At 52.6% G+C, this 19,510-nt stretch overlaps 5 protein-coding genes across 5 annotated transcripts; 2 read left to right on the top strand and 3 right to left on the bottom strand.

Moving 5' to 3' along the window:
- Positions 1–190: 190 nt before the first annotated feature.
- B0T15DRAFT_529745 (uncharacterized protein) lies at positions 191–1,033 on the top strand. The gene is made up of 2 exons (XM_062869125.1): positions 191–447; positions 510–1,033. The coding sequence occupies exons 1-2, from the start codon at positions 278–280 to the stop codon at positions 556–558; spliced, it is 219 nt and encodes a 72-aa protein (XP_062723033.1). The 5' UTR covers positions 191–277; the 3' UTR covers positions 559–1,033.
- Positions 1,034–2,806: 1,773 nt separating this feature from the next.
- Positions 2,807–3,632, bottom strand: B0T15DRAFT_168514 (uncharacterized protein). Its single transcript, XM_062862197.1, has one exon. It carries the CDS (start codon positions 3,474–3,476, stop codon positions 2,883–2,885), a length of 594 nt encoding a protein of 197 aa, XP_062723032.1. The 5' UTR covers positions 3,477–3,632; the 3' UTR covers positions 2,807–2,882.
- Positions 3,633–5,279: 1,647 nt separating this feature from the next.
- Positions 5,280–6,653, bottom strand: B0T15DRAFT_566805 (uncharacterized protein; the record flags this gene model as incomplete). Its single annotated transcript, XM_062870709.1, has 2 exons — positions 5,280–5,353; positions 5,387–6,653. 2 exons carry the CDS (start codon positions 6,651–6,653, stop codon positions 5,280–5,282), a joined length of 1,341 nt encoding a protein of 446 aa, XP_062723031.1.
- An 8,201-nt stretch (positions 6,654–14,854) lies between these two features.
- On the bottom strand, positions 14,855–16,932 carry B0T15DRAFT_492737 (putative choline dehydrogenase; the record flags this gene model as incomplete). The annotated part of the gene is made up of 3 exons (XM_062866878.1): positions 14,855–15,798; positions 15,867–16,456; positions 16,538–16,932. 3 exons carry the CDS (start codon positions 16,930–16,932, stop codon positions 14,855–14,857), a joined length of 1,929 nt encoding a protein of 642 aa, XP_062723030.1.
- Positions 16,933–17,443: 511 nt separating this feature from the next.
- B0T15DRAFT_510545 (permease for cytosine/purines, uracil, thiamine, allantoin-domain-containing protein) lies at positions 17,444–19,180 on the top strand (the record flags this gene model as incomplete). Its single annotated transcript, XM_062867859.1, has 2 exons — positions 17,444–18,099; positions 18,214–19,180. The coding sequence occupies 2 exons, from the start codon at positions 17,444–17,446 to the stop codon at positions 19,178–19,180; spliced, it is 1,623 nt and encodes a 540-aa protein (XP_062723029.1).
- Between the last annotated feature and the right edge of the window lie 330 nt (positions 19,181–19,510).

Genomic DNA, 19,510 nt, shown 5'->3' with positions numbered 1-19,510 from the left:
CAACTTGATAGCTAATGGCGTCTCTTGTGCTTTCCATGCACAGAGGTCCTCGCGTGGGGTTAGGCGAGCGCGGCGAGTAATTAGGGATCAGGGTTAGGCCTGGGGGCTTGGGGGCTGCAACCCCAGCTTCGGCCTCAATGGGCTGGAGACCCTGGCTAGGGTTAGTTGCTGCGTTGCAACTTCAGTTTCTCTGTCTACTATTGCATCCAAGGCGGGTTCAGCTCGCCTTGGAGTCTAGTATGCTACCCTAACCATACACTCTGGCACGTATATTGGCATGGTACTGCTCTTCCATCTTGTCCTTCTCTCTTCTTCTTTAACTATTACTCTATACACCATTTACTGCTCCTTATCGTTATCGTTCAACATTTCTTATAGTGAAATGGACCTGCTGGGCATTCCTATACACTTGAGCCCGTGCTTGCATGGGAGCTTGACAGTTACTAGGTCAGCTGTCCCTGGTCCGGTCTTGCTTTCAGAGAACGCTGCAGTCTAACCAACCTTCTTAGCAACAACTTGTCCAGGAATCTTGATTGTCCGAGTGCAGCTGGGTCTTAGTCAAGGCTCCCAATATATTCCAAAGAAAAAACGCCGCCTTGGCGATCAAGAGCTCTGGGGAGTTCGTCATATTGGTGTAGCATCAGTCGGTCGGCATGCCGGTCGTTGGGGCATGCCATTTAGTCAGGGCAGCGGTGTCTCAGGGTACGAACACGGACTCCAGATCTGGCCGGGAATGAAGATGTATAGGATGCTCTGCGAAATCTCCAAAGTTATTGGGGGCCCGCCGCGACCATGCCATTCAGGAGATAGGATGCCAGGAGGCCGTGGGGAGTTCTTTTAGTGATTGGCAAGGCGGAAGGTAGGCGATGGTATGGACAAAGACATGCTTGCAATGGTCAAAACATGGACTTTGATATCCCGGTAGAGAGCACGGCCGCCAACATCGAATACGACAGAGCGTCGTCGACGGCGTGGTTGTTGTTGTTGTTGTATTCTTTAACGTCTAGGGAGCGGCAGCGCCGCTTCGACCTCCCGAGGGGTATAGGACGTGCTGCTTATCCATCTACCTATCCTCCAATAGTATACATGTGCCAGTTGTGGCCGAGGTGCATTCCATGCCTCTAGGGTTAAGTTCAGTGACCTTCATTCACTCCGTTCCGAATATCCGGCTCGACGGCGTAGTTGAACTGGCGAAGTTACCCCTTTTCACCCGGAGACAACAGGCGCACGGAGGGTGTAACCCAGATTGGGCGATGGAATCAGATACGCCTAGGAGTCCCGAGCCGGGGGTGGATGTAGGTAATCAGGTGGCGGATAGTATTAAGGGGTAAAGGAACCTGAACTACTTTCTGGCCGAAGTCATCCGATCCGAGGACGAATGGCCCGGGTGATTAGGATCAGATTCGATTTGGCAGTCTTCTCTCTGTTGACCAAAGAGAGTCGCCACGCTACAATGCTTTCACGGGCACTCGTTGGTCGCGCAGGGCTTCGTTCTAATCAACAAAGAAAGGGGAAGCCGACAGTTTGACGCTTGCCACTTGCCATCAAGCACGGGAAGCCAGCTGCGACTACGCAATAGTAGAGGCCATTTAACATTCACGCAGGCGCAACCACTAACATAGAAACACTCTTTGGAACACAGAGTACCCGATTCGAGACATTCGGCAGCGAAAACGCTATTGGCATGGCAGCAAGGCTGCAGGAGAGAGTGGAGGAGGTTGTGTTGCAGGGCCATGAAGAGCCAACCTGCTATATCGGCGGCAAAAGCTCGCGAGGCAATTTTTCGGGGAGGGCCGGAAGGCCTAGATTAGGTTTGCTCTCTGTGGGCGGCTGAGTATGCCCCTAAAAGGGCATTCTGACAAAGACTGTAGCCTTACATTGAAGGGTCTGTCTCCTCCTCCAAGCCATCCAAACCGTTAGCAAGTATGACTCGGCTTGGCCAACAGGATGGAGGGGACTGCGAAACTCACGTTGCCACCAGCGACAGACGGCCGCTCCTTGGTGGGCTTGTCGACTGCTTCTCAGTACACTCGCGGTTTCCTACAACAACCAGAGCCTTTAGGCCAACCAGCGCAACCGCATTAGGTACCACCTTGCTTTTCCTGTACCAAGACCAAAACGGCGAAGGCCGAAGCCAGAGCGCTCCAGGGACACGTTGGATTCTTCAGCGCCGCGGATTTCCTGAGCGGCTGGTCCGAAGAAGGCAGAGTACCAGCCGACATTTGCTCGCCCGTCTCCGAAAGGCAACTGACTACGGCGGCCTGCACCAGAACACCTGGCTCGACGACGACGGTTCGGTGTGTACTTACTACAACTCGAGCACCACCGCCGTGACAGATTCAGCAAACAGTTATAGTAACGTACCGCATAGAGGTCGCCGTCTTCTTGAAATGTCATGGACGCGTGTTTCGCATACGAGTTTCACACAAAAGAGAGGCACAACTAGCGGGTGGAATACCTTCAATTTGACTATCTCAGGGGTAGGTGTTCGCTTCTGCTTCAGTGGTGTGCTAGGTCCCAGCTTCTCTCTGTTCGCGAATGGCCGGAAGCGGGCTGGGAAAGTGTAGAGGCTCCCGAATGCCGGCGCACGGATTGGAAGATGGTTTCGGCCCGACGATGGCGGTTCCAAGCTCGAATGGTGTTGAATCTCCCGCCCAACGATGGCGCGCTAGGGGTCGAAGGCGTCGCAGGGTTGCGAAGACAGAAAGACATGGCACAGCTCGCGCACTAGAGGTCATGCGCTGGCAGGTCACAAAGAGGCAGAACATCAACCGGGAGAAAGTGTACGCACGTCCCGGCTGCCAATGGCGCCTGTAAGGGGTCGGATTTCAGCGCGGACAGTGCAGTGGCAGCCTGGAAACTCAGCGGGGCACAATGCTAAACTAAGAAGGGATTCCCAGCCAATCCCCAACACGGCTGTCCAACATTGAGTCGGGAGTGGGGTACGCACATTCTGGACACTTGCCGCTCTGCACCTCTGTGCGAGTCGAGTTGTTGGAACACTGGTCCAGGCCATGCTCGTCACACTCCTCCCATTCTTGAAATACTATATGACCGCATGTGGAATATTGATACCAGAGCTGGGTACACATTTTCGGACGAGACCTATCAACGTTTAGTATCCTATCTAAGTAGTTGTTGGCCGGGTCGGTTTGTGAACTCTGGTTGTTGTTCACTTCGATACATTTTCTCTCGACCATGACCAGGCCGGCGTAAATGTCTTTGACTTCAGCCACCAGCTGCTCCTGGAACATGGGGCGAGCTTCGGGTTGCTTGATGATCTCTGTTGAGTCATCGTCCACTGGGGGCGGAACTGAACCGGTACCGGGGCCCCGGGCCGGGAGAGTGTGGGATTGACGATGTGGCCTGGAGAGCGAGCCTGATGAATGGCGTTGGCGCTGCTGGAAGGTGGCCACGGTGGACTGACCCTTTCTAACCAGAAGTATGTGGTCCAGCAAAGCTGTGTTATGGTCCATCTTGTAGGAATATGCCGGGATATAGCAGGGTCGGCCTGACGGAGAGAAGTAGCGCGGAAGTCATTGACACTAGTCGGCTCGATTTTCATGATACCAATGGCAAGACTGTCACAGACATAATGGGGCAGGACTGTGAGGTGACTTGTGTAAGGGTTTGAATAGACTTGGATATCAGACGTGTATTGTGCTCAAGTTGGACACGGCGATGGAAGACATGGGGGAATTTGAGGGAGGAGGTATATGGACTTATCTAACGAAGATTCCTCGAGAATACATCCCCGTCATTAGCTAGCAACCTGGTCTCCAAGTGGCAATGGGTGAGCAAATTGTTACGTCAAGGATCTCAATCTCAGTCGACATGGCATCCTATGAGTTGTTCCAGACCGACCTTATCAGGCGACCGATGACACCTCGACTCCTCATTTGCACTAGAACACTGGTCTCGCGGACCCACCAAGGGACTAATTGGTTAGTCTTTTGGTGGGGTCTTGGTCGCTCTTGAACGAAGTTTGTGGGGCGGGCGGCCCGTGCCGATGGAAGGCTGCCCCGCAGCTGATCGCCCCACACGTCCTGGGCATCGGTTCCACAGCGCGATCGGGTCGAAGAAGGTTGTCGCGGTCGATGTCGCGCGGCAGGCCTGTCAGATCGTGGTGGCGTTGAGGAGATCGGAGTTGTCGCTGCGCGGGGAGCGGTAGTTGGCCAGGCAGACAGGATCGCCAGTCTCTTTGCTCGTAGCGCAGACGAAGCTGGCAGAAGTTAGTAAAGTGTAGGCGTCGATGCACTCGTCGAGACGCGCTCTGGCGTGTCCTCTTGGCTGAGCTTTTTTTTCTTGCGCGGCTGGGGATTCAACGGAGGACTGCGGGGTGGCCTGGTTCGCTTCGAACTTGTCTGGCTCTGGCTGATGCTCGATACGAAGCTCGTGGCGAAGCTCATGGCCGGTTTTGCACCAAGAGATGTCGACTCCTGGCTGGGCTCTTCCTCTTCATAAAGGTACTGGGGGGGAGCCGGCCCCCCGTCGACGTCCTGGGATGCAGCGTATTTCTTAGCGCCAATGGCTCGTGATAGGTTTGTCTAAATAGAGTAGGGAAGGCCCTCTCCTTCCATTAGTTATTGTTCGCTAGGTGTCTTGGTCCTTTATACTAGAGCTAACAACTTCAACCCCTGGTAAAGCGGAGTTAAACATCCCCCTTGTCTGCCTTGCGGGTCGTTCGGGGAGTTAGCATCCCGTTTGTATTCCTTGCGATTTGGCGTTCTGATTATTTAAGACCAGGTCGGGGCGAGTTGCCGGCTTGGCGGGTGTTCCGGCTTGGCACAGCTCGGGCGGTACAGTCTAAGCAATCAGGAACGGCGCAACCCGAGCAAGCATGGCGACGCAAGCAGGACCTGATCTCTGAAAGGGCAGCTTATATACCAACACTTCATGCTAGCCTGCTTAGATCGCCGCGCGCCCGATCGACATGGCGCACGCCTCTACGAATGTTCATCCCTCCCGGCAACAACCCTCAGCGTCCGGTTAGTTGGAGATAAACACCCGTCTCGAACGAAGTCTGATTAATCTAACAGGTCAACACAAGGAGATGCAAGCACTAGAAGAATAACCGGCGGATCTCGCAGTATGGATAGCTGAGCAGGAACAGCAATGTCTCACTTCCTAGGTACCAGTATCCTGTCCTTGACTGGGACTCCGCTATTGGATCCACCAATCTTTGCCATCCCTCCGAGTTACAAGTTGCCTAACGTAGCCCTCCAGCTTCCTAGAGCTCGGGAATCGACCGCACCTTTGTCATGTCCACGTTCCCTTGTCTACGGCGGCCGATTCACCGCCCGCATATACGCCCGGTAATTCTGAAACGTCCGTGACGGATAACGTCCTGCGTCTAGGCCAGCAATTCCCTCGACCACAGCCCCACCAAGGTCAGTGTCAGGGGCGGTGTAGTCATAGACTTCATTCCAGACCGGAGCAGTGGCAGTGTTGATGCCGGGATCGGGTATCATCCTCTCTACCGCCTTGAACAAGATGGCATACGTGGTCTCGTTCATATTCTTAAACCAGCGTATCGGCGCCGACAGGACCTTCCCGCCCGGGAGGTAGCTGAGTATATCGTCATACATGTCCCCGGTGCCGATGGGACTGCCTCCGAGGAGCCGGGTTCGGGTCTGCGTGATGGCTGTGGCGATGTCACTGTCCCTTCTGTCCAGGTCTTTTCGGATAATGGCTCCCCCGCCCTCCATGTCGATGCCTTGGAGCATCCAGATCAAGACCAGATCTGCGAGCTTGTCATTGGGCGAGACAGTCTTGCTGAAAGGGTTCAGGATGGGGAAAGAGATCTTCTCCCACAGGCTGCCGCCTTCCCTGAGGAACTGGAACTCCTGCCTCGCGAGGTCGTAATGGCAGCCTGGGAACCACTTCTGGCGGATCTTGAGGTTGGGGGGAGCCGGATTCCCGGGCGTACTTGGTGCCCTAAATGCTAGACATGGTTGAAAGCCCCAAAATCTATCGTGAATAGACAGGGCGTGGTAAACTCTCTCCACTGCCGTCGACACACAGTTGTCATAGAATTCAGGCCACTCGAATCCAGTGCCGGTGTGGTAATTAAGCCGCGGCACGCCACGACCTCCGACGGTATCGAAGAGGCCCATGAACTTGACTGGCGTTTGCACCGGATAACTGACGTTGGCTCGAAAGTCGCGCATCTCCTGCGACGTTGGGTGGTGGACCGGGTGTGGGTTCTGGTACACGTCGTAGGCTAGCTTGATTAAGTCCGTATTCGCTGGGGTGTTTCGAAGGATTCCGCAGTTGTTGATCAGACCGGCCACGGATCTAACGATATAGGCGCCTCTGCTGATCCCAAACATCCACACCTCTGTGCTGACCTGGTTATCCCAGAGAGAGTGCCGTACGATAAACTCGTAAACCATGCTGCATTCTTCTTTTGCGTGCGTGGCAATTGCGCCGTCCCAGAGATACCTCATGAAATCGCCGCCCAGGCCGACGCCATCGAAGTATTTCGCGTGGATGCCGTCTTGTGCCGAGTGGTATTCCGTGGCCCCATTTTCAAGATCGATCCCTATCATTCTCGCGAGGAAGTTGATGTTGCTTTTAGTGTTGGTTTCTCGACCACACCAGGTGCCGTCGCACAGGACGATGACCCTCCTTGTAGCGGGTGGTGACGCCATTTCGGATCAGATGCTCTGTGTCTGTGTGTGTGTGAGTGTGTGAGTGTGTGTGTGTGTGTGTGAGTGTGTGAGTGAAGGGACAGATGAATACAGTACACTAGCGCAGTGCAATGTCAGGTATGAGGTATAACGTAAACGGTGGAAATGATCGCTGGGAAGAGAGCAGGAGATGGATGACAGGTGCGGGTGTATAACTAGACCTTACTATATCTTGGGGTTCCAAGAGACCCCCGGAGTCTGTTACCAACCTGTCGAGCCCTCCTTCAGGACCGCCCCCTGTCCAAGATCTCCTGTAATAATGCGTAATAGTAATAGTTATTAAAGCTATGTTCTCTACGTCATCACATGTCATCGACTCATCGCATTTCCATCAGGAATGCGTATCGCATATTTGCGCTCTAGCATCATAGACAGTGCCCTATACGTCATCACATGTCATCGTCTCATCGCATTTCGGTCAGGAATGCGTATCCCGCCAGATTAGACCATCCCTTTAAGATGATGGCCCGGGCACCCGCTGCACGGACAGCGTCAAGGACGGTCCGAACCACGCGTTGCGGGTCGTCAAGCACAATGCTTCCGAATCCGATGTATACCGGTGGTGGACTGTCGGACAAAACCCGCGCGAGGTCTTGTGGTGGCGAGAAGGACGGTGGTGAATCCACAGACATAGGATCCGACTGGTTGTGGTACCGTCATTGACACACATACCCTTGCCATGCCAAATGCTCGACGATGGCGTAAGATGCATAATTTGCCGCAGACTGACTAGTACCGCTGCTGTTGCTGAGAGTGGCCAGTGGGTGCGGAAATGCGCCGGTGCTTGTCCACGGCATAGTAAACATCATGTGGACCGCTTTTCTACCTTCGAGCAATGGGTTTTCGGAGAAGGCGAGGAGGATGCTGTTCGTTGGGTCTTGCGAATTCTTGAATCGCGAGGTGAAAGAGAGATACTACATACTTATGTACACGCCAGACTAATCCGATCGGGTTCCTTGGAGCTGGACCAAACCGGAGCCAAACTGCCAAAGTGCCGGATCTAGACCCTTCCGGTAAAGAACAGGTACGCTGCACTACCTAGCACCCCCAGCTACCGACTTGAGTATGGCCGCATAGGCTAGACTATATATAGTGGATTAAAATTACAGGGACTGACTCGGATCTAGACTAACCGTAGTTTTCTTTGTAGATGTTTGAATCAGGTGTATAGCATCTAGTTGCTAAGAATATGTCTTACTGTGACGAAACCACTGGCAGTCCTGCCTCTGAAAGGGTTCGCCGGTCGAAGGTACTGCTGGTCGGACTGTAGGTCTCGGTGAAGCCAAAAGGTTCACAACAATGCAAGTCGCAATGTCTACACAGTAGGTAAAGGCTACTGATTGTTATTGCTCACCGCCGAAGCTAGCTATCTGAATGAGTGGCAGAATGGTAGAACTATATACAGCTTCCTCCCCTAGGTATCCGGTACCTAGATCTCTGGAACATTTGGAACAATCGTTCTTGGCATTGTTCCTAATCTCCCCAATCTTCATTGGTCCTTTTTGGCTTGTAATGATTGGACACGGGCGCCGCCCGTCGACCATGCAGGTTGGCCCCCACCGGCCTTTGCAGGTTAGTTCATGACAGTCCTCCAGAACAAGTGACTATATACTAGCTATCTCCTTGAGTGCTCAGTGCTTCGTCTTGGATAAGCACCCAGGTAGTTATTGTAATATGCCCTTAATCACTCTAATCACTTATATCCTATAGAGTACTTAGCGGTATTAGCACCTTAGCATCTTGCCTAACGTATCTTATAAGCGAGATGAACATATAAGCGAATTGAACACTTGCCACTATACTATAGCAGTCAACTACAATTACAACACAACAACATTATGAACTTACTATAATTACATCAGAAACGGCTGAATCAGATGCTTCTGCAACCTCCTAACAAGTGCAGGCATTATGACTAGGCTTGCCGCACATACCACAGCACCGAACCTTCGTACAAGCCCCCCTGCACCACCACCATCCGGCTGCATTTCTTATGCCACCTCCCCAACCATAGCCTTTTGGTCTAGTAGATCCTTTGCATCTTCTACTGCAAGTGATCCTCCAAGCTATACACGCGTTCTTTTGGCTCTTCGGCGCTTGCTTAGCGCCTGGTTGGCCTTGCGGAGCGAAGCATTCTCTGCCTAAAGGAGGGCCACCTGGTACATTATAGCTATTGTACCCTTGGTAAGCTAGTCTACAGCAGCCAACATCGAAGTCAGGGAGCTATTTTAATGGTTGGCAATGCGAGTCTTGATGAGCGTTGACTGTGAGTTGGCTTCTTAGGGGTTATATGGTGTCTGGAAGATCTAAGATTATATAGTGCCTAGCCGTGAGGTTGGGGGTGTTGGTATACGAAGCTTGATATTTAGCTTCGAAAGTATCCTCTCTAGATTATATAGTACAAGGCCAGCTCCTATAAAACTGCTCTATATATTCCTCTTGGTAATAGAGGCAAAGAAGGCTATGCAAAAGGCACAAAGAAACTCGAGCTTGCTTATATAGCTGATATATATACGTATTAAGTCCTCGATCTGGCGACTGTACACCTGCTTCAACAGTCTAAAGCAGCCAATATCAAATGGCTGGAGGAGGTAGGAGGAATGTAGAGGTATATAAAGTATAATAATATTATTCTGCTGGCAGTAGAGCTCGAACTCAGTTGAATAGCAGCTTTCGTGGCCATCAAGGATCAACAACCGATATTTGCCCTTTATTCAAGGCGCTATATAGTAGTCGAAGTGCTTAATCTAATCAAGGCCTATTGCATTAGTAGTCCAGCCATTCTTGGTGGTTGCAATACGCCAGTCGGCCGGGAGGTTGCACTCGGTATACCAGTTGGCGAGGTAGTATTGCGCCGCTAAGATAATGAACGGAAGGATAGCCCAGCTAAGAGCATTAACGCCTTGGATTATGGTCGCCTATTCGCGGTTGCCAGGCTAGGCTAGCTTCGCCTTGCCACAGCCATCCGAGGTTGTTACCACTATGCCTAGGAAGATAATGCCTATTATAAACCTAGTCTCGTCGAAGTTGTAGATATTGTCATCTATGATACTGTACTTGGCCTTAACGTTCCGTATAAGGGTAAACCATTCGCCAATGACCTTTGGATCCTTGCATTTGGCCCTCTGGTAGTTGTATCTACACGTATAATATATCCGGAGCTCTGGCTGGCATTTGACGAAGTTATATACCTAGAGCTTACCGACAGGGGGCGCGTCGCGTACATATAGCAGTTGGTTGGCTATATCTTCTATACTATATAGTCTCGGGGGAAAGGCTTGCTTAGATAGCTCAATTATATACTGAACAAGAGCCTTCTCTTTAGAATCGGTGAGCCGGCGCGAGTTAGGCGTAGTATCGCGTCGTGTAGGCTTGCCGTCGCGTTGGTTTTGGATGGTATTGACTATGATGTTATAGATCTTTGCTGCGGCGCAAAGACTAAGTTTTGGGTTCTTTTGAATAGCTTCAAGAGCTAAGATTACCCTAGACTCTCTTGAAGCTGAAGACATCATTGGGTGTAGAGGATTTTGGTTGTGGTATGGAGAGAAGACGCGTCGCGGTCAAAGTGTTCAATTCGCTTATATGTTCATCTCGCTTATAAAATGCGTTATCTCTAACTGGTCCGTCTAATTATCCTAAATGATTGGCTCGGGATGCTTCTACGTATAATAATTCATCATACCAAGTGATGGTTCATTATGTATGTTTTATTATATCATGCATATAAGCTCAGACCTACTCACATCCTATATTTAAAGCCTAACTTACAGTCTCGAGGATTTCTTTCCTCTTACAAGTTCAATATTTTTGCAATGCAGTCAGTTTACCACCAGAGGCTTGACCCTAGCCTTGAACGATGGCCCTCGTGACAATATTGAACTTCCTTTAGATTGCGTACCTAGCTAGGCAATTCATTGTAACGGCTACGACCTTCCGAACCGACCCATGCCTAGTCGACCGAGCATGTAGCACATCGTCTTAGCGGAGGCCTAACCACGTATTCGAACAACTACGGAACCTGCACCTAGAGCCCCCCATCGGCACCTGGAATTTTTTTTTTTCACCTTATTTATCACTTCGGGCCTTCCTTCTCTGGCACTAAAGGGTTACAGTAGTAATTAGAAGTGCCATTTCCTCAAGGGTCTTCGGTATTCATTGCAAGCGCGGCAGTTTCCGACCTTCTTCCCCTACATATGGGTTGTATGGTAATTAGAAGTGTGTGGACCGACCAGCTGAATCCCGAATTGCAAGAGCCCTCTTTTTCTCGCACCTGCATTCAATAACGAACACGAATGACAACCGACCTGTAAGATGGACCCTATTCAGCATATACAGCAGGTCATTCAGAACCACGAAGCCTAGATTCAAGCCTTATCAAAGGAGCTTGCCGACTTCAAGACCAAGTCAACCTGCAAGCCTAAGCCGAGCCTTTGACGACCCCAACAAAGTACGCGATACCGAAGATAAACTATAAGCCTTGAAATAAGCCGACGACGACCTGCTCCCAGTCTTCCTAGCCCGGTTCAAACAGCTGCTTTACGCGGCTAAGGCGAACACATAGCCCGACAACACTAAGATCGCTATGCTTCATCGTAGCTTGAACAAATTAGCTCGCTCCTGGCTCAATGCCCAGGTTATTGTACCTGACGATTATAACGGCTTTGTCGCAATGCTCCAGAAGCTCAATACACGTTACCACGGTTCTGGTAACCCCAAGCCCTTTAATGCCAATTACAACAAGGGCGAACCGATAGATTTGAACATGGTGGACATTGCAGCTATGGATATGCCGAAGTATGGTATAGTCCCTAAGCTCTGGTCGATGAAGAAGGCTCTGGAGGAGGACTCCAGTGATAACGACGGCGACCTATACGATTGACTGGGTGTAGTTTTAGTGGATTTTTTTCGAGCTGTATTAGAAGCCTCGAGGACGAGTCTTCTTTGGAGGGGAGGTTGTAATGGTAGAACGCACCGACCATGATGATGATATCATTTGTATGCATAATGATTCATCAGACTAAGTGATGATTCATTATGCATGTTCCATTACATCATGCATGCAAGCTTAGACCTACTTCCATCCTGTATTTAAAGCCTACCTTACAGTCTCGAGGATTTCTTTCCTCTTGCAAGTTCAATATTCTTGCAATGCACTCAGTTTACCACTAGAAGCTTGACTCTGGCCTTGAACGACGGTCCTCGTAACAGGTACGAAGAAGTCTAAATATAGGATATAGGGTATCTGCCTAGATGTAGAAGGTGGGGTAGCAACTAGGTTGATCAATCATGCATGTATGCGCTAGAAGCTGGGCACATGACTAAGCAATGGCCTATGCTATGGTACGGTGGGTTCTACCATTACAAGCACCCTTAAAATGGTGGTCGATCTATAGTTCTCTGAGAAACTATAGCAGTTACCCAATAAGATAGCTAGGTTAATAGTAATAATATCATCCATCACCCTATTGCCTTTCGTGCTAAAATCTTTAATATTATAATAGAACTAGTAACCAGACCCCTAACGTATCTTATCAGCGAGCCGATCATATCAGCGAGCCGATCACTTTTTGCCGCAACGCGTCATTTTCACACCCAACATCAATTTTCTCTACAATCTAACATGCCTTCTCCTTCAAAAGAAGCCAGGGTAATCCTGGCACTTGAAGCTTGTCAAAACAACAAAAAACTAAGCCTCCGAGCCGCAGCTAAGCTCTACGACGTACCCTATACAACCCTCCATGACCGATCTACTGGCCGGCTTACACGACGCGATCTTCCAGCCAACTCGCGTAAGCTCACCAATCTAGAAGAGAAGGCGATAGTTCAGTATGTGATTGAGCTATCTGCACGCGCATTCTCACCTAGACTAAGTGGGGTGGAAGATATGGCCAACCATCTGCTACGCGAATGCGGCGCGCCCCCTGTTGGCAAGCTCTAGGCACATCGGTTTGTTAAACGCCAGCCAGAGCTCTATACGCGTTATGCCCGTCGATACGATTACCAGAGGGCTAAGTGCGAGGATCCAAGGATTATTGGGGAATGGTTTGCGCTCGTACGAAACACTAAGGCCAAGTATGGCATCGTGGATGATGATATCTACAACTTTGACGAGACCGGGTTTATAATAGGTATAATCTGCCCGGGCATAGTAGTTACGACCTCGGATGGCCGTAGTAGGGCAAAACTAGCCCAGCCTAGTAACCGCGAATGGGCAACGGTAATCCAGGGAGTCAATGCGCTTGGCTGGGCTATCCCGCCCTTTATCATCTTGGCCGCGCAATACCACCTCGCCAACTGGTATACCGAGTGCAACCTCCCAGCAAACTAGTGTATTGTAACTACCGACAACGGCTGGACTACCAATACGGCAGGCCTAGATTGGATCAAGCATTTCGACTTCTATACAGCACCTCGTACAAAGGGCAAAAAGCGGTTGTTGATCCTCGACGGCCACGAAAGCCACCACTCTACCGAATTCGAGCTCTACTGCCAGGAGAATAACATCATCACGCTCTGCATGCCTCCACATTCCTCCTATAAGCTCCAGCCACTTGATATTGGCTGCTTTAGGCCGTTGAAACAGTCATACGGTCGCCAGATTAAGGACTTAATGCGCGCATATATCAACCACATCAGCAAGCTCGAGTTCCTCTGCGGCTTTCGCGAGGCCTTCTTTGCTTCCATAACGGAGAAGAACATATAGGGTGGCTTTGCAGGGGCTGGCCTAGTACTATACGATCCAGAGAGGGTCCTTTCTACGCTAGACGTAAAGCTTCGTACACCGACACCTCCAACCTCACGACCTAGCACTGTATAATCTTGGGTCTTCCAGACACCATACAACCCCCGAGAAGCCGAATCGCAGTCAACACTTATCAAGACTCGCATTGCCAACCATCAAAACAGCTCTCCAACTTTAATATTAGGTGCTGTGGATCAACTTACTAAGGGTACGATGGCTATAATGCACCAGGTGGCCCTCCTTCGGTCAGAGGTCTCTTCGCTCCGTAAGGCCAACGAGGCACTAAGCAAGCGCCGGAGAGCCAAAAGAACACGCGTGCAGCTTGGAGGATCACTTGCAGTACAGGATGCAAAGGATACTAGACCAGAAGGCCGTGGTTGGGGAGGTGGTACAAGAAACGCAGCCGGACGGTGGTAGTACAGGGGGGGTTGTACGAAGGTTCGGTGCTGTGGTGTGTGCGGCAAGCCTGGCCATAATGTACGTACGTGCCAGGAGGTTGCAGAAGGGTCTGATTCAGTTGTTTCTGATGTAATTATAGTTGGTTCCTAGTGTTAGTGTATTGTAATTGAGGATAGATGTTTTGGTGTGGTGGAAATTGATCGGCTCGCTGATATGATCGGCTCGCTGATAAGATACGTTAGTTATTCTAGTATAGTATAATACTAGAAAAAATATTAGTGAGCTAATACTTAGTAGTAAAGTTTATAGCAGTGGTATTTAGACTATTCTTTTAGTTTTATAGGTCTGCTTATACTATGGCGTTAACGGTCAGACTGTTAGGTGTTCCCTTGTCAGGGGTAACTCCGTGGAAGTTGTTAGTGTTGTCCACTATATAATCGGGCGGGTGCTATCCTATTATCCATTAATTAGCTAATGCGGCGACGTGCGATAGAATCCTATAATAACTTACAAAGCTACCTGGAATTTTAAGTGGTGAAACCTTTCCTTGCGCCTTCACAACTGCGCCGAAGCCTTTACGCCTTGCTCGCCGTGCCCGACTCTGCGTCTTCGAGGTTGTATACTGCGTCGGTAGCGGACACAGAGGAGGATCTGGATTTGGGTTTCAGCGGAAAAGAGTGACGTAGCCAGCTTAACTAAAGATCCAATTGACACTATAGGTTCGACTCTCGGAACGAGACAGTTATAGCTCCCAGAGCGTTGCGGTTCCGGTTAGAGGGTAGGGCAAGAAGGGGGGATGGCGTGTTTCAAACGCGCGCTTTACGCAGCATGCTTCGACTCTACATCCCACCGGGTCAGCACTGTAGAAGTTTTCTAGCTCGAGCTTCGGGCTTTACCCGCCCACTTCCCAGAGTCATGGACTTAATGCCGACTGCGAAGCCTAACCAAACCAAGCATAAGTAGGTGCTACATTATAAGAATCTTAGGTGATTCAGCTAACTACCTCCTTCCTTCACTCATGTCATATCAGCCCGTGATCCTCCAGAATCATAGCGGCCGCCTTCTCGGCGATCGCGTACACCGTCGCCTGTAGGTGCGCGCCAATCTGAAGAGGCATCACGCTCGCGTCGGCCACGCGCAAGCCCTCGACGCCGTACACGCGAAGCCGCGCGTCCACGACCCCCGTGCGGGCGCCGCCCCTCCCGCCCATCGCGCACGTGCCGACGGGGTGCCAGTCTGTTGTCGCGACGCGGCGGAGCCAGGACCGTAGTGCTTCAGCGTCACTTGGTGGGCTATCCTCCGGCGGCGGCCACACTTGGGCGCGGAGAATGGAAGCGAGCGGCGGGGTGGCACAGATCTTGGCGGCGAAGCGGTGCGCGTGGAGCGCAAGCTCGAGGTCGAGCGCGCCGTGGGGCCCGGCGAAATATTGAGGATCGATGGACAGGCGGGAGCGCAGATAGTCACCTCCGGCACGGTCACCGGCACCAGCAGCAGCACCAGAGTCGGAGAGTGGTGGTGGTGGCGGACGGATGTGCACGCTGCCACGCGAGAAGGGGTATTGCAGGATCTGCAGCATGCTGGCGTACTTTTTTGCGGGGGACAAGAGCTCCGAAGGGCAGCCGATGCCCCAGTTGCCGAGGTCGAAGATGAACTCGACGTGGCCGAGCTCATGAGACCGGGACGTGAACCGGCGGCGGAGGAGAACGTCGCGTTCTGTGTTCGGGACGTCGGCTTTGTCTGCTGAAGTAGAGGTGGCTATGGCGGGGAAGGAGGAGACGATGGTGTCGAGTGCCTTGGCTGGGACAAAGTGGGCCGCTGCCACGTAGGCGATGGAGACGGGCAGGATCGTCAAGGCGCCGGTTCGGGTGCGGGCATATTCTTCACGCGCGGCAGCGAAGGCCGCGTGAACCTTCAGGTCGTCGGGGTTACGCAGACTTGAATCGACTTCGAAGACAATTGTTGTCGCTGCATCGACAGACTCAGATTCTCAGGCCTTCGATTGTAGAAAGAAGAGAGCAAGATGTTGAGCTTACTGAGATGGTCCTGGAGGTTCTCGCCGACGTTGGGGTTGTCCACTTTGACGGGAATCCCAGCAGCCGAAAGAACGGCACTACTGCCGATGCCCGACAGTTCGAGAATCTGGGGCGACTGGACCGAGCCGGCAGAGATGATGACCTCGCGCGAAGCCAAAGCCATGAACTGGGCTCCGTCATGGATAAACCGGACGCCCTCGGCCTTCCAACTGCTGCCGGCAGCATCATTCCTTTTGGCTAGCAGGACCTCTCGGACCTCGGCCCTTGCCAAGACCAACAAGTTCGGCCGAGCTGCGTTGGGCTTGTAATACGCCCTCGCAGCATATGATCGAACGACGTTCCGGGGATCGACCGAAACGAGGCTTGTCCAGCATCCAATGTTGCTGCCCGCAAGGTGGCTGTCGTTGGTCTTCACGCCGACCGCCTCCAAGGTACGGTGCCATAGTGCGTGGGACGCTGTAAACTCGCTGGGATACGACACTTGGACGGGACCGTCCCGTCCGACACAGCCGTTGTGGACGCCAACACGAGTGACTTTCCTTGTGGCCTCGCTCGGCTCGTGGAAGGTCTCGCTCTTCTTGAAGAAGGGCCTGCAATGATTGTTCTATGTTAGTCCCGAACCACCTGTGGCCGGCGTTCTTTGCTATCAACAACGTGACGGAAAGGCTGACAGAAGGTCGTCCCAGCCCCACCCGGGGTTTCCCAGCTCGCGCCAGTCGTCGTAGTCCTGCCGTGCAGCGCGGTTCCACGTCATGTAGTTTAAAGCGCTGGAGCCACCGAGGACCTTGCCGCGCGCCCACGGAACTGTGCGGCCGTCCAGGCCGGTTTGCGGGACCGTGTGGAACTGCCAGTCCAGAGCGGTGCCAAGCGCCACGCCGGCGACACCGGGCAAGTCGACGGAGCCGTCACCAAACGCCTGCTCCCCGACTTCCAGGACACCGACTGTGAGCTGTGGGAGCTCCGACAGCCGGGCAGCGACAGCCAGGCCCGCCGTGCCGCCGCCGACAATGAGGAAGTCGAACGGCATCTTGGCGAATTCCTCAGCCGTCAGTCCGGGGGAACCCATGGTGGCGTTTTTGGGGACTTGATGGGGTCGGTGACGGGAGAGTGGCTGGTAATGCGGGGACATCCAAAGCACTGTCAGCGTCTAGCCGTTCTTGTGCGACAATATATCTGTAGGTGCGGCAACCACAACTGGGCAATATTCACACCCGGGAAGTGACCCCCCATGGTCCCCCCGCCTCCAATGGTCGGACGTCGTGCATACAGCCCTTGATCTAGACTCAACCACCTGGACAAGTGCCGTGTCGTGTGGCTGCTTACGGCCATCTCACTACATAAATGCCAAGGTTTTGTTGAGCCGGCCAATGGGATCTGAAAGTACAACGGGATGCGTCCTGGCGCAGCACGACTGATAACTAGGACCTGGGCGCTTGGGATGTCTAGACTCGATACCGACTCCATAGCGAAGTAATCATCCAGGTAAGGGTTCTTAACCTCTCCTTGGGATCTCCCGGACCGTTTCTAACACGCAATGATATCCTGTCATATCTTTGTGGTAAGTAATTAGAAACGACATGTCGGCTTCAGTGCCCGATATCGAAAAAGGCGAAAAGCACTTCGCCGAGCCCGTCCTGGTGACGACTGCTATGACCGAGATAGGCGTCTTGACGAGCCCCGACACGGACAGAACGTCGAATCTGTTGGTCGCACTCCACCGCGTCAATGACCGCATTGAGAGCTTGTCTGGCTTCGAAGCGCGTGGCATCACGCGCGTGCTCCCCGAGGAGCGGCACGCGGCGTCAGCGCTGGCCGACCTGCAGATCATCGTGCTTTGGTTCGGCGCCAATATCTCAGCCAACAACATGACGACGGCGCTCTTCGGTCCGCTCGTGTTCGGCCTTGGCTTCCGCGACAGCGTGCTGTGCGCCGTCTTTGGCTGCATCCTGGGCTGCGCATCGACGGCCTACATGGCTATCTGGGGCCCGCCCAGCGGCAACCGCACCATGGTCGTGCTGCGCTACTTCATGGGCTACTGGCCCTCCAAGCTGCCGTGCTTCCTCAACATCGTGCTCATGGTCGGCTACAACACGCTCAATCTCATTATTGCCGGCCAGATCCTGTCGGCCGTGAGCGGCCGGTCCATGACGATTGCTGTGGGCATTGTGGTCGTCGCCATCGTGTGCTGGGTCGTGGCCGTGTTTGGGATGTTTGTTTTCCACACATACGAGAGGTGGGTGTGACATTAATTTTTGACGCAAAAGATTTTTTTTCCTTTTTCTTTTTTTTTCTTTTTTTTCCCTTTTCTTTTTTTTTCTTTTTTTTTTTCTCCTTTTTTTTTGTTCAGAAAATTACGAAGGAAGTCGTGTTTTGCGTGGCTGTGCCAAAACACAGCGCTCATGTACGGCGCTCCCAGGTACGCCTGGATCCCCCAGCTCCTCGCCCTCTTTGTTCTGATCGGCTGCGCGGGGCCGCACTTCGACCCTACCCTCGAGTCGACCGGCGACACCATCACCCTCGCCGCCAACCGCCTCTCCTTCTTGTCGTTGTGCTTCTACGTGCCCAACTCGTGGGCCGCGGCGGCCTCGGACTACTACGTCTACTACCCAGAAACGACGTCCAAGCTAAAGATCTTCTTCCTAACTCTGGCCGGTCTTTTCTCCTCCTTCACCCTCGTCTATCTGCTCGGCATCGGTCTCGCCTCAGGCGTCGCCTCCAACCCGGCATGGGCCGACGCGTTTGCCATCTCGGCGGGCTCGCTGCTCGTGGCGGCCTTCGACGGCCTGGCCGGCTTCGGCAAACTGTGCGCCGTGGTCGTCGCGCTGGGCATCATTGCCAACAGCATTCCCGGCGTCTACTCGGCCGCGCTGGGCGTGCAGGTCCTGGGCCGCTACGGCAAGGCGATCCCACGCTGGGCGTGGACGAGCGTCATCATGCTGGTGGAGCTTGTTCTGGCGCTGGCGGGGAGGGATAACCTGCTCGTAATTTTTAGCAACTTCCTCGCCCTGATGGGCTACTGGGTGGAGATCATGATCGTTATTGTTGCTGAGGAGCACCTCTTGTTCCGGTGGAACCGCGGCTTCGACTGGGCAAGGTGGGAGGATCGAAAGTATCTCCCCATCGGCATTGCGGCGCTGATAGCGTTCCTGCTGGGGTGGGCTGGTGCGATTCTGGGCATGTTCCAGGCCTGGTATGTTGGTCCGCTGGCGGAGAAGGCTGGCTTCAGCGACATTGGGCTTTGGCTCGGCTGCGGGTTTTCGCTGATTTCGTATCCGCCGATGCGCTTGGTAGAGTTGAAGCTCATCGGCAGATGACGAGGTACTCAGATGTTGTTGGTGCCTAACTAGCAGTATCCTGCTAGGTTGAATATGGGACTAGCGTCTGATGAAGGACGTCCTTGACCCCTCTCCGGGTGTGTTACGCCTCTTGACTCGTCAGTTGGAACATGATATCCTTAGTATTATAACTATTCGAGAACTTTTACGGAGCTGATGTCGTTCATCCAACACCTAGAATTACCCAGCCAAGATGTCGTACGACCGACTACGAGAGGCCGTAATAGCTGCATGGAAGGCAATCCCCGAGGAGTTTCTTAAGGAGCGTGTAGATTCGATGCCTGTGCGGCAACAGGCCGTCATCAACGC

The sequence above is a fragment of the Chaetomium strumarium genome (assembly GCF_033439665.1).
Source record: "Chaetomium strumarium strain CBS 333.67 chromosome Unknown B0T15scaffold_3, whole genome shotgun sequence".
In the NCBI taxonomy this organism is placed as follows: Eukaryota; Fungi; Ascomycota; class Sordariomycetes; order Sordariales; family Chaetomiaceae; genus Chaetomium; species Chaetomium strumarium.
This window is presented reverse-complemented; position numbering and strand designations above follow the sequence as displayed.

Excerpts from the sequence above, each read along its gene's own strand:
- B0T15DRAFT_168514 (XM_062862197.1), bottom strand. The coding sequence starts at position 3,476 with ATGGACCATAACACAGCTTTGCTGGACCACATACTTCTGGTTAGAAAG.
- B0T15DRAFT_529745 (XM_062869125.1), top strand. The coding sequence starts at position 278 with ATGGTACTGCTCTTCCATCTTGTCCTTCTCTCTTCTTCTTTAACTATT. Across the intron at positions 448-509 it reads GGGAGCTTGACAGTTACTAG|CAACAACTTGTCCAGGAATC; the intron begins GTCAGCTGTCCC and ends CAACCTTCTTAG.